At 35.2% G+C, this 12,876-nt stretch overlaps 1 protein-coding gene across 1 annotated transcript; it reads left to right on the top strand.

Moving 5' to 3' along the window:
• The first annotated feature begins 786 nt into the window (after positions 1–786).
• Positions 787–4,464, top strand: LOC131010280 (lysine histidine transporter-like 5). The gene is made up of 8 exons (XM_057937730.1): positions 787–912; positions 1,046–1,203; positions 1,476–1,856; positions 2,574–2,973; positions 3,262–3,367; positions 3,762–3,853; positions 4,070–4,138; positions 4,216–4,464. Exons 1-8 carry the CDS (start codon positions 910–912, stop codon positions 4,312–4,314), a joined length of 1,308 nt encoding a protein of 435 aa, XP_057793713.1. The 5' UTR covers positions 787–909; the 3' UTR covers positions 4,315–4,464.
• Positions 4,465–12,876: the final 8,412 nt, after the last annotated feature.

Raw genomic sequence — 12,876 nt, 5'->3', positions numbered from 1 at the left:
GATACTACATATTGAGATCTGGTGCGTTTATTTTATCAATCCTATGGCTGATATTGTATCTGGAGGGTGATTTTTTTTCGCAGGGTTCGAATCCTGGAGGGAGTATAATATTTTAAATTTTGTTATTCATTAGTAAATATTGCATTGTTCATCAGTATATACGGCCCTGTTCATCAGTATATATGTCTTATTCATTACGAATTTTTTAAATTTTATTTTTCATCAGTATATACATCTTGTTCATTAGATATACGTTTTGTTCGTTAGTATTATACTATGTCTTATTCATTGTACTCATGTTACACGAAAAATAGGGGGTCTCACTGGAGCGCGCCCCTATATATATATATATATATATATATATATAATGCAATTAGTCAATTAATAAATGATACATTAAGGTGGCATTTACTTTATTTGTATTCATTTTATTTAAGATTGATAAAAGATTTGATTAAGTATTCAAAAAATTAGATAACCGAATAAACCTAAAATTCATGAATTTATTCTAATAAATTTTCGATTAATCTATATTATTTTTATGTATTCATCTTTAAACGTAGAACGTAGACATTTGACATTTCATTATATCTTTCTGTTATAGGCCAGACTAACTTATCCATTGTGCCAACCCCTATTATATCTTAACTTTTTCAAATAATTGGTAGTTAAATGTCCAAATATTGCAATATAAGTATCCCATATTTTTCTCAAATTTGAATTTTTATTTGTTTTTTTGGATAATCATCAGATTTAGGACTGATTCAATATAGGATTTCACTAAATCAGGATCTAAGATACCATAAACACCGTTTTTCACTCTCCACATTTATATAAGTATGTCGTCTAAGCAGTCATCATCTTCATCTCACTCAACTCCGCACCACTATATTTCGACTCTTCATCATCATGGTAATTATTTTTTGTTGTTTTCTACGTATATGCACCGTATATCTACGCTTGTTTTTTCCTTGAATAAATGTCATAATCTTTTAGCATCGTGTATTTATTTGTTCAAATACAATATTGTTGAATTGCATTATAGGCGGAATCGCGGCCAAATACGGAGGTGGACTTGAATAGTTGGCTGCCCATAACGGCATCTCGTAAAGCAAAATGGTGGTATTCCGCTTTCCATTGCGTCACGGCCATGGTCGGCGCCGGCGTCCTCGGCTTGCCGCTCGTCTTGGCTCGACTCGGCTGGTAAATTCACGACTATATATGTCATAGTATGATATCATAATAGAAAAAAAAATCTTGATGGGGCTTTATTTTTTAATTTGCAACTTCAAGATTTCTTGGAAGACAATTGTTTCGATTTGATGATACGAGATTATACCTACAAATTCGCACAATTTTTTTAATAATACCATGATTTTATAAGAATATTAAGAAAAAAATGGTGAGGTCTCACATATGTCTGCCATCTAACGGCATGACTGATATTGTGGAATGCCCTAATTTGTTGGGTACAGGATCCCCGGGATCGTTGCTATAGCCGTTGCGTGGTTGGTGACGTGGTACACGGTGTGGCTCCTGATTCAGCTCCACGAATCGGAGTCGGGTAAGCGGTTCGACCGGTTCACGGAGCTGGGGCAACACGCCTTCGGAGAATACCTAGGGTTCTGGATGGTGATGCCGCAACAATTGATTGTGCAAGTGGGATCCGACATCGTGTACATGGTCACCGGAGGGAAATCGCTCCAGAAAAGTTTAGCTCTCATCACCCCACAAGCTGATTTTAGAAAGACTTATTACATCTTGATGTTTGCTGCCATTCAATTGGTACTCTCTCAATCTCCCAACTTCAATTCCTTGAAGATAGTCTCTCTTCTTGCCGCCGTCATGTCCATCAGGTGAAAATTTAGCTACGATTTGCCAGTTTTTAATAATATAAACTAACCTACTAAGATATGATGCCGGATATTAGTATGCTTGACTAGCAAAATCAGATCAGGTTGGGTAAGGTCATAGTTGTATGATAAAAGCGTATATGGCCATCTCTTATCTTTTAAATTTCAGTTTTTAAGTAAATGATTGATCATGATAGCTAAGGCCTAAGGGTTCATTATTTTCATAGTATTTATTAGGATAACTAATATTTTTAATTTCAATGAAAATTAGGATTGACTACTTCAAAACTATTTTTTATTTTCATAAAAACTATGCAATTTATTTTACTAAAAAAAATATGACTAACGAATAGTGCACTAAAAATGAGAGAGAAAATTTGTTCAATTGAATAGAGAGTTCTCTTTTTTTTAGCCATTCACTTCCAATTTTTTTTAAACATAATATCTTAGCCATATCTATTGCTTGATTTTCGAAATTGAAGGCTAGGGCTGCATGCAAATAAGCTGATCAGTCAGATCTCGCTTTAATAAAAGCTGGTTCAAAATTATTTAATGAAGCTTGTTAGCTCAAATTATTGCACTCGTAAGTAATTTAATTTGAAAAATATAATAATAAGAAATTTATTAAGTCTGAAACGTGAAATTGTTGTAGTATCCATTTTATTGAATTTATGAATATCTGAGTAAATAATGTTTGATTGAACATAATTTTTTGTATAGTTACTCCTTCATAGCGACCGGCGCGTCCCTATGGAAAGGCTTCGGCGAGCACCATGTGGTTCACTACGGTTTCCGATCGACGTCAACGGTGAAGATCGTTTTCGACATCTTCAGCAGCTTAGGTGTCCTTGCCTTTGCCTTCGCGGGCCACAGCGTGGCGTTGGAGATTCAGGCGACGATTCCTTCGTCCCTTGGGAACCCGTCGAAGAAGCCGATGGCGAAGGGCGTCACCGTGGCTTATCTCATCGTAGCGCTGTGCTACTTCCCCGTCGCGATATCGGGGTTTTGGGCCTTCGGAAACCTAGTGGAAGATGATGTGCTTCTCTCTTTGGAGCACCCCAACTGGCTCATTAGTGCCGCTAATTTCATGGTCTTCATCCATGTTATTGGAAGCTATCAGGTATCCATTTTATTTTCAATTTTATGATTATAGGGTTTAGGGTTTTGAAAAAAGTTTGGATTGGAACAAACATGATCTGAAAATGTCGACAAGTACATAAAAGAATTTTAAAATAAATCAATTACGGGTTAAATCGATTCGTTTTTCGATTAACAGAATAACCGATAAGATTTGTATATTCGGTAACTCTCAGTCACCATTTTTTTATTTCGACTTCGACTAATTTTCAATATAAACTGAACGTGAAATGTTGAATTGATTCGAATTCTTGATTTTATTTTCCTTTAGGTGTTCGGTATGCCTATTTTTGACAAAATTGAATCTACATTAGTCACAAAGTGGCATTGCACTCCTGGAAGACCCCTTCGCCTTGTAGCACGCAGTGCATATGTTGGTAATTTTTCTAAACTGATTTTATTATGATTTATCTGCTCATTTAATTAGAGTTTATTTAGACTTTAAAAGTAAATATATATAAAATAAAAAGTCTTTGAGTGAAATTGTCTCATTGTGATAGGGATATCTATATTTGCAAATCTGTCATTTAATACGAATTCGAATTCCAATTTGAATTTGAACTTTGACACCGACTCACAATGAGAATTGAGAAGTACTCGCACAAAAACATTGTGAATATTTGTTGCAAAAAAAAAAAAAAACCATTATGAATATTTGGAAAGGAAGGGAAATAAATATGAAATAGAAAAAAATGTCAACTAAAATAAATCTTTAAATTCTCCATTGTTATGTTATAAATCTTTAAATTATGTTCTTTTTGTTTGTTGCAGTGTTCACCGCATTTATGGCAATCCTCCTCCCATTTTTTGGAGGATTATTAGGATTTTTCGGGGGACTAGCATTTGCAAGCACATCTTATATTGTGAGTAATTATATTATATTATATTATATTATATTATATTATATTATATTATATTATATTATATTATATTATATTATATTATATTATATTATATTATATTATATTATGTTTTATGTAAATTGAATTAAAGGGATTTTAAAACTTAAAAAAAAAATTAAGATCTGCATATTTTTATTTCAATTGATGATTTATGATGTTTTTTTTTTCGATGTATAGATGCCTTGTGCTGTTTGGCTAAAAACCCAAAAACCTAAACCATGGAGCTTCCATTGGATTCTATGTTGGGTGAGTATATTTTAAGATTTAAGAATTTCAAATTCTTTAGCAAACTTTAATATTTAATTATATTCATTCAATTTCAGATTTCAATGTTGATTGGCATTACTATCATGACGTTGGCACCAATAGGAGGAGCTCACGAGATCATTGTTTCATGGAAGAGTTACAAACTTTTTCAATAATAATTTGGTCATTTTTTTTTTATAAATGACCCATTAGCATAGCATTTCTATTTTTTCTTGAAATGCTATCCATTTCATATATTTGGCTAGCATGTTTCAATCATTACGACATATACTTTGTTCTTTATTATTAATACAATGAAATGCTATGAAATTCTTATCATCTTCAATTCTTGCTTTCACTTGTGAATTAGAAAGTACAATTCTATTTTATGTGTTAGATATAAACAAATTCAATCGTCTAACGGAAAATAGAAACTTTCAGGTATCCAAATTAAATTGGGAGAACGTCGACCAAATTAATTTTCACAATTCAAATGCTTTCACTATAAGTCTATAATCATCTAAAAACGTAAGTAAACACAAATTTATATATTTAATTTAATAAATACAAAATTACGTACGATTTCAATATTTGTAAATTAAATATATATATATATATATATATATATATATATATATATATAGGGTAGTGCTATTCAATGGACTTCCCTTAGTCTATAATATAAGACTAAATTATAACCGTAGATTATACACAATCGACGGCTGGATTAACATCTTGAATGGGTTGTATAATTCATGTAATAAAATAAATTAGCAGAATCGTTGGTGACGTAAGGGCATTATTGACATAGGAGGTTGACCTTCCAAATCTTTTGCCTACCCGGTTCCGATTCTTTAGCATAAATTAAATAGAAAATTTAAGTTTTGCAATGATTACATATTGGTTTATTCAACAGAGTAAATATTCAAGGCGAAGAAAATTATGTTGTCTACAAAATAAACCAATATATATCATAAATAAATAAAAAATCATATGGGTGCAAATAAAACATTCGTACAGGTATAAGAAAATATTCAAATATAATTCATCTCGATATGAAATCTGAAAAAACTCCCAGTATAATCTTTTATAGCTCAACATGAATATAATGCAATCTTGTGTGAATCATTCGTTGTTTGTGCATGAATTTAATTATAAAAAAAGCTCCATGTATAATCTTTATAACTCGACATGAATATGATGCAATTGTGTGTGAATCATTCAGTGTCTGTTGCATGAATTATTTTTAGTTTATGTATGAATTTTTTTCTGTTACATGAATTGTTTTTTGTTTATTTATGAAATTTTTATGTATTGGGATAATCTGATTGCATGAATTATTTATAATTTATGTATGAATTATTTTGTATGAATTATGGAATCTTTTTTCTGGACGAATTATTTTGTATGAATTATGGAATTATTTTTTCTGATTTCATTTAGTTCATGACATGTATATATATCATGGTGCGCTAAATTCGAAATCATCAAAACAAGAAGATTATACATATGGAGATGATTCCATTTTCGTAGATTATGGAATGAGATAATGATGGAAACGTGATCCCTTTATTTATGGAGATGATAGTTAAAGAAAAATGGTAATTACTTTCTTATCCCCTACTCCAAATCTGCAATTATGGCATATATTACATCTCAATAAAATCTGGCCGTCCATTACAAACAGATCAAGCGTCTATATTTAGTCTTATTTTATAGGCTAAGCTTGAGTTTTATTTTAGCGCAACCCTATATATATATATATATATATATATATATAGGGGATGGCTAGAATAAAAACACTCTTAAGTGTATAAAATATAAATGATTTTCAGCCCTTAGATCATCAAGATCTACGGTTGATTCGTAACCCTGTTGGATGAATTCTGTCACACCCCAATTCTTGAATGAATAAATATAATCGAGGTGCAACTAATTCATAGAAATAAACAAGGAACAACCTTGTAAAAACCCGAAATAGGATAGAAAGTCGGGCTATGCCCCTTTGGATCACAAGTTTTGTTTCATGCTTCTGACAACTGACATTCATTGGCATAAATTAAGTAGTGAAGAGTCTAAGCTCGGTCAGATATATCATTTGAAATTTAACATGAAGATCTTAAGTTGGGAAAACAAAAGACTGATATGAGTAATTGCTACAGCGGAAGTCTAACATAGGAATTTATCTCTAGCCTCAGCTCCGTCCCGTCAGCACCGGCCAGCCAACCTGAAAACATTTGAAAGTATTTTTGGGCTAAGTACTAATGTACTTAGTGGGCATGCATTTTCATAAACATTTCATTATTTTCTTAAAGACAGTTTATCCAATCATACTTGACATGACTTAGAAGGTTTTAAATTGAAAGAAGTACTTCTAAGCATGTTAAAACATTTTCTTTCATTTGTGCGCACATGTCACACTCCCTTTCTGTTACTCGCTGTGATCCCGGACCTCTAGCCACCGACGGATCTCTGTCTCCCGCTGACTTGAACTGAGGGCGTAACCCAGACAAGTTTACTTTGACCTCGGGACGCTACCCAGGCAGGTCTGATATTTCTCATGCTCCGGAACACATCCAGCCGAGCACCCTTATAACGCCTCTGGTTAGAGCCCGATGGAGATCAACCCACCGAGTCAACTAACAAGTGTACACAATTCTCAAACAACGTATTAGGTCATAAGAGAACCTCAATTGATTAACTGCGCGAGCCTTAAACAGAGCAGAGTGCACATAAACATTTTATTGGATAAACAGTTTTCATTACATTAAATAAACAATTTGCATTTCATTGAAACATTTAGAGCTTAATAACTCAATCATACTTTGTACATTTGGAAAGTAAGCCCACCTGTCTAGGCAAAGCCTGTCGTTTAACCTTATCTCTGAATCGGAATAGCAGTGCTAATCCTCCTGATGCTCAAAGCCTACAAGAATTCTATTCTCAATAGGTCTCCTTGAATTCTAATCTTAAGTCATGGTGTAGTGCTTAATATTCTATGATTCACTTAGCCGGGTTTTCAAAATTTAATAAATAAATAATTGAAAACATTTCTCTTGAGTTAAGAACACCAACAATATTCTTACTCATCTTTCTTTAATAATTGGAATTATAAATAAAACCAATTAAATCATAAATATTTTTATTGCAAAATATAATGCAATTTCATGTCATGCTTAGCATATAATAAGTAATTTACTTAAAATATGCACATAATAATAATATGATATTATTATGAAAATTTACTCTTTGAAAATAATTAATTAAACTTAATAAGTCTAATTAATTATAATAGTGTAGCTCCTTTAAATAAAATCTACACAAATCCTATTAAATAAATACTTGGGCAGCCCATGATTTAAAATAATCAAAGGCCCAGCTTAATAAAAGAAAATCGGCCCAACTGACTCGGCCCAAAATTAAGAAATAACCCAGCCCATTTAATTAAAAATCTCGGCCCAAATACTCATAAAAAAATCGGCCCATAACTAAGGCCCAACTATCGGCCCAACACTTAAACTAAGCCCTAACCCAACTCAATTTCCAAAACCCAACCCTAGCCCAAACCCTTCCCTTCTTCCCCCCCTTCCTCCCTTCAGCCGCACACACTCTAACACAAACACACGCACACTAACACAAACACACGCACACACTCAGATGGAAGAACACACACACACGCACGCCAAGAACTTGGTCTCTCTCTCCCTCTTCCAGAAGTAAGCTCGCCGGAGGAGCAGCGGCGACGAGCCGCGCCATCCTCGGCTCTCTCTCAATTGCCCGTTCCTCCCTCTCCCTCGGAATTCCGCTGCCGCCGCCGCCGAAGCTTGCCAGAGCAACAGCGACAGCCGCTGACGACGCTCGGATCTCCCTCCTCAGGTCGACGGCACCAAGGCCGCCGGCCATCACCCCTCTCTCTCTCCTTCTCGGTCCTGCCAGACCCCACCGCCGCTGCTACTTCACCCGGCGACTACAATGACCAGCCACCTGAACTCCCCCCCGTCCGTGGCCGGACGACAGCAACAGCAAGGCTGCCGCGCCCTGGCCTCCCTCTTCCACTCTCGCCGATCTCTCCCCCTGCTCTCTCTCCTCCTTGGCGACAGCAACAGCAAGGCTGCCGCCTCCCTGAACTCCCTCTGCTCTCTCAACTTCCCCTGTTCTAGGTCCGGCAGCCGCGGTCAATGGCTCCACGCCACCACCGTCAGCACACCCCTCCCTCTTTGAAACTTCCGGCTACAGCAGCCTTGGCTGCCACCGTCGACTACACACCCTCAGTTTTCCCGACTCAAACGCTCCAAACACTCAGATCCGACAGACAAGAACAAAGTTCAAAACTTCAATTATCGACATGTTTCAAAATATTTCTACTCTTCTTTCTTCTCTTATTTTAAAAAAAATAATCATGCTCTGATGTATATATATATAATGTACATACATATATGCTTGTGAATGTGTTGGTTTTACTGGAGTTGTATGCTATGAATAATTTAGATGAAAAGCTCAGCAGAGTAAAGAATTTGAGAGAGAGATATGCAGTGTATGGTTTTAAAAAAAATTGAACCTTTGAAGCTCTTTGCTTTGCTAGGGAGTTGTTACTGCACAATCAAGAAGGAAAAGAACTTAGATTCTTATTGCTGTAGAAAGAAGCTTGCTGCAGGTTGAGAAATTTGGTGAAGGGGCCTTGCGAAAATATTTTGGTGGAATAAGTGAGAGAGAGCTTGGCTGTTGTATATCTTTGAAACAACAGAGGAGTCTTGGGGAGCTGTAAAGATCCTGCAAGGAGCTGTAAAGATCCTGCATAAGATCTGCTAAAATTTGGGATAAGATTTGCTAAGATATGTAATGATTTGATTGCCTGCATAAAGACATGTATGCTAAAAAAAATAATCATGGTATAGGATGGCTATTAGGAACATAGGGTATGGGGTGAGATGGGGTGTTGATTGGACAATTAAACATCAGGGTTGAATTATGAGAACTGTAAAATTCTTCAGAGTTCGCAAATTGAAAGCTCGTGTAAATGCTTGAATGCTAAATTAAATAAATATACAATGCATATAAACTTAATAACTAAATTTACAAATGCTTTTGTAAATCATTTTTGTTGGAATTAAAATAAATTCTTTTTCTTTATATCCGGCGTGAATCATCTTAAATCTAAATTCAAAATTATTCTAAACTTAGCTCGAGGAAACGGGGTATTACAAATTCGTGGTCCAGGGTTCGAATCCCAAAGGTAGCAAAAAATTATTTTTCATAATTCGTAACTATGTTTGATGAATTCGTAACCTCGTTGGATAAAATTCGTACATTAAAAAACGTTTATATTTATATTTTAAGAAGTGTTTTTACCGTAGCCTTCCCCTATATATATATATATATGGATTATTACCTCTATTTAATCATCTGAAATTTTATTTGGACCCCGCCCCCAAAATATCCTCTTCATACACGATTTCAGTGCAATACTTTAATATAAAATCGAAAATGACACCGTGTGGGGTTGAATATGGAGTTACTCTACTAGTGACCGGAAAAAAATTTCGAGGGCGAAATTACAAAATTGAAAATGTGATGATTTAATTCATCATACTTCAAAAAATCAAGGTAAAATTGCAATATCGAAATAGTTCGTGACTTTATTTGTCAAAACCCCACATGGTGAATCTATTTCTCCACTCACAATACAATTAATTAACTCACAATACAATTAATTATGATTATTAATATGGTTAAGTATCAAATACACCCTAACATAGACACCCTTATCACGTCCAGCCTCTTATACTATATATTAGATCAATCAAGCCCCCAATGTCTCAATTTCAGTGCAATTAAACCCTCACCCCTAACAGCCGTTTAACTTCGTTAAGTATTTTATTTTATTTTTCATTAGTGGTGGGACCCACCACCAATTTCCGTGCAATTAAACTCTTCTGCCCTTTCTTCTTCGCCAAGCTCGCCAGAAAATTAAAATGCGATAGATATCCATCATAATCTCCGCTGCGTCAAGTGTTGTCAGGCGATTCGAGAGCCCAACGTTGCAAACTTATGAAGTCGCGAGAACTGGAGGAGAGCGCCTCCACTACCCTTAGGTGGGGAGGGCTTCACAGGCGAGTGCCTGGGCGGGGTGGGGTTTGGGAGGATGCAGGCCCATCGAGAAAGGGAAAGGTAACAGCGACAACGGATGCGCTTAACCGTACATTCCATAAACACAGAAGCTAGGAAATCGGCGTTTGTGATAGCATGTTCCGCAGTTGAAAGGGTTTACATTTGTATCAACGCATATCCGGCCGCAGCATTGCCATGTGAAACGGCACCTGATCCCACACAACCCACAGTTGTTCACGTATGAGCTCACTTCCACATAGTGGTTCCGGCAGCAGCGCCATCGTATCCTCGGGGAGTCCACACTGTAGATCCACGACCACCGCTGGCAGCCTCAGAGTCGAGGGTTCTTGATTCTTGTCAACCATGGCTCGTAGGTGGTGGTGGAATTTCTGTCGCTTTCCTTATGGCTAGTTTGTAGTAGGTTTTAGCCTTCTGCAGTTGAAGCATGTAGAAGAAGAGCCACAAGATAACATAAGATTAGTTGCATCGAAGAAGAGGCATGAGATAGCATTGGGACCTTCAGGTGAACCTAGCGGCTCAACAACTGCAACATTGGACTTTCGAATCACCCGACTGCACTTGACGTGGCAGAGATTATAATGAATATTTGCAGCATTTTAATTTTTCAGCGAGCTTGGCGAAGAAGAAAGGGTGGAAGGGCTTAATTGCACCGAAATCAGTGGTGGGTCCCACCACCAATAAAATAAAAAATTAAAATACTTAACGGAATTAAACGACCGTTAGGAGGATGTGTTAATTGTCCCGAAATTTGGACATCGGGGGCTTGATTGATCTAATGTCTAATATAGGGGACTGGACGTGATGGGGGTGTCTATGTAAGTGGTGTATCCTTATTAATATTACCATTTAAGTAACACCCTTTCTCCATTCACAAAACATTCAATCATTTTTATTAAAACTTGTATCGTCATTTTCTAAAACTATTTTCTGTAAATGGAGGGAGTATTTATAAATAATTTATACATGATAATACTAAAATTTACATAAAATATATGACTATAATTTAATATTAAGCAAATCTAACATGTCCTTCAATTATACATGCAAAAGACTCCTTAGTTCCCGTGCCGAAAAGAAACAGGCCATGAATAGCGGGACGGAGGGAGTATAATTTAATATTAAGCAAATCTAACATGTCCTTCAATTATACATGCAAAAGAGGATTTTCAATGCGAGTTAGGCCATCCACTATGGGAGGGTCCTTATCTATAGGTGGCAATGATAAAACCGACTATCACCATAGTGGAGAGCAATAAATGAGGTACTAACGAGGGAATGGGTAGCAAGGTTGGAGCTGGTACTTGGCTGACACGGTGGCCCCCTCCTCATTGGGCAACGCGCATGTGATCTGACAGCTAGCTGATAGCCTTCCTCTCTCTCCTCCTTTTTCACTTTTCGTCATTTTCTTTTTTTTTTCTTTTTACTTTTATTTCATTCTTTTTATTTCTTTTTCCAAATTTTGTTATTTCCTCAATTTGTTATAGCTTTTTTTTTGTAATCTTTCTAATTTATTTGATTGTAACGTTTAAAATTAAAACAGTCAAAATATCAACGAATAAAATTTTTGCTATAAATATCACAACAATTTCATGTGTTTTCTACATAAATCTCTATTCTTTATTTCTCAATTTTCTTTATTCTTAAAATATTTCAAGAACATCATGAGTGGATTTCAAAATTGGTTTGATCCCTATGCACCAAATTCCACTTCTCAAAATTCAAGTTTCTCTTCTCATAATTCTGACAATCCTTCCCAAAATTCTGACGTTCGTCCCAATTTAATTTTTTCTTGGCCAAATATGCTGAATCCTCAATATATTCTATCAATTTGATTAGTCAATCAGTCCCTCCATGTCAACTTTCATTCCAAGGGCATCCGCCTTAGGGGTTTCAGCCATATGGATATGGGATATCCCCCGCTAGAGTTTCCCCCTAAGGACATCCTTCGCATAGGTTTATGTTTCCAGACCCCTCTAGGATGAGCAACGTAGATGGGAGTGGTACCGACGACAATGCAGCTTCATGCACATAAAAAGTAATTTGAGAAGATACTGAAAAAATGGAAATATGATAATTAGTTGTGTTATATTGTATCCACTATAATTTGTTTTGATTCTGTGACTGTATTGTGTGTAACTGTTGAATTTTTTATTTGTATTTTTAGTTTTAGTTGTGTGTGTTGTATGAATTTTCTGTTCAATATTATGTGTGTTTCAATTTTAAATTTTTTTAGCATAATTATATTAATTTATACTCCCTCTGTCCCACTAGACTTGGCACACTTGCCTTTTTTGTTTGTCCCACTAGAATTGACACTTTCCTAAAATAGTATGTGGTCCCTACTTTCTCTACTCACATAAAATAAGTTGACCCTACCTACTTTACACTCTTAACCCTTTATTCTTAATCTCCGTGCCCAACTCAAAAGTGCCAAGTCTAGTGGGACGGAGGGAGTATAATTTTAGAATTATATTTTATTATTTAAATAAATTAATTTATTCATATAATTATATTATTTTTATTAAAATAAAATATCATATATTAAAATACATAAAATAATGTATATATATATATATATTGCGATAAAAGTAATACTAATGATAGTGGAT

This window comes from Salvia miltiorrhiza, chromosome 2, assembly GCF_028751815.1.
Source record: "Salvia miltiorrhiza cultivar Shanhuang (shh) chromosome 2, IMPLAD_Smil_shh, whole genome shotgun sequence".
Lineage (NCBI taxonomy): Eukaryota > Viridiplantae > Streptophyta > Magnoliopsida > Lamiales > Lamiaceae > Salvia > Salvia miltiorrhiza.
Note: the sequence above shows the minus strand (reverse complement) of the source record. Positions and strands in the feature narration are given on the sequence as shown.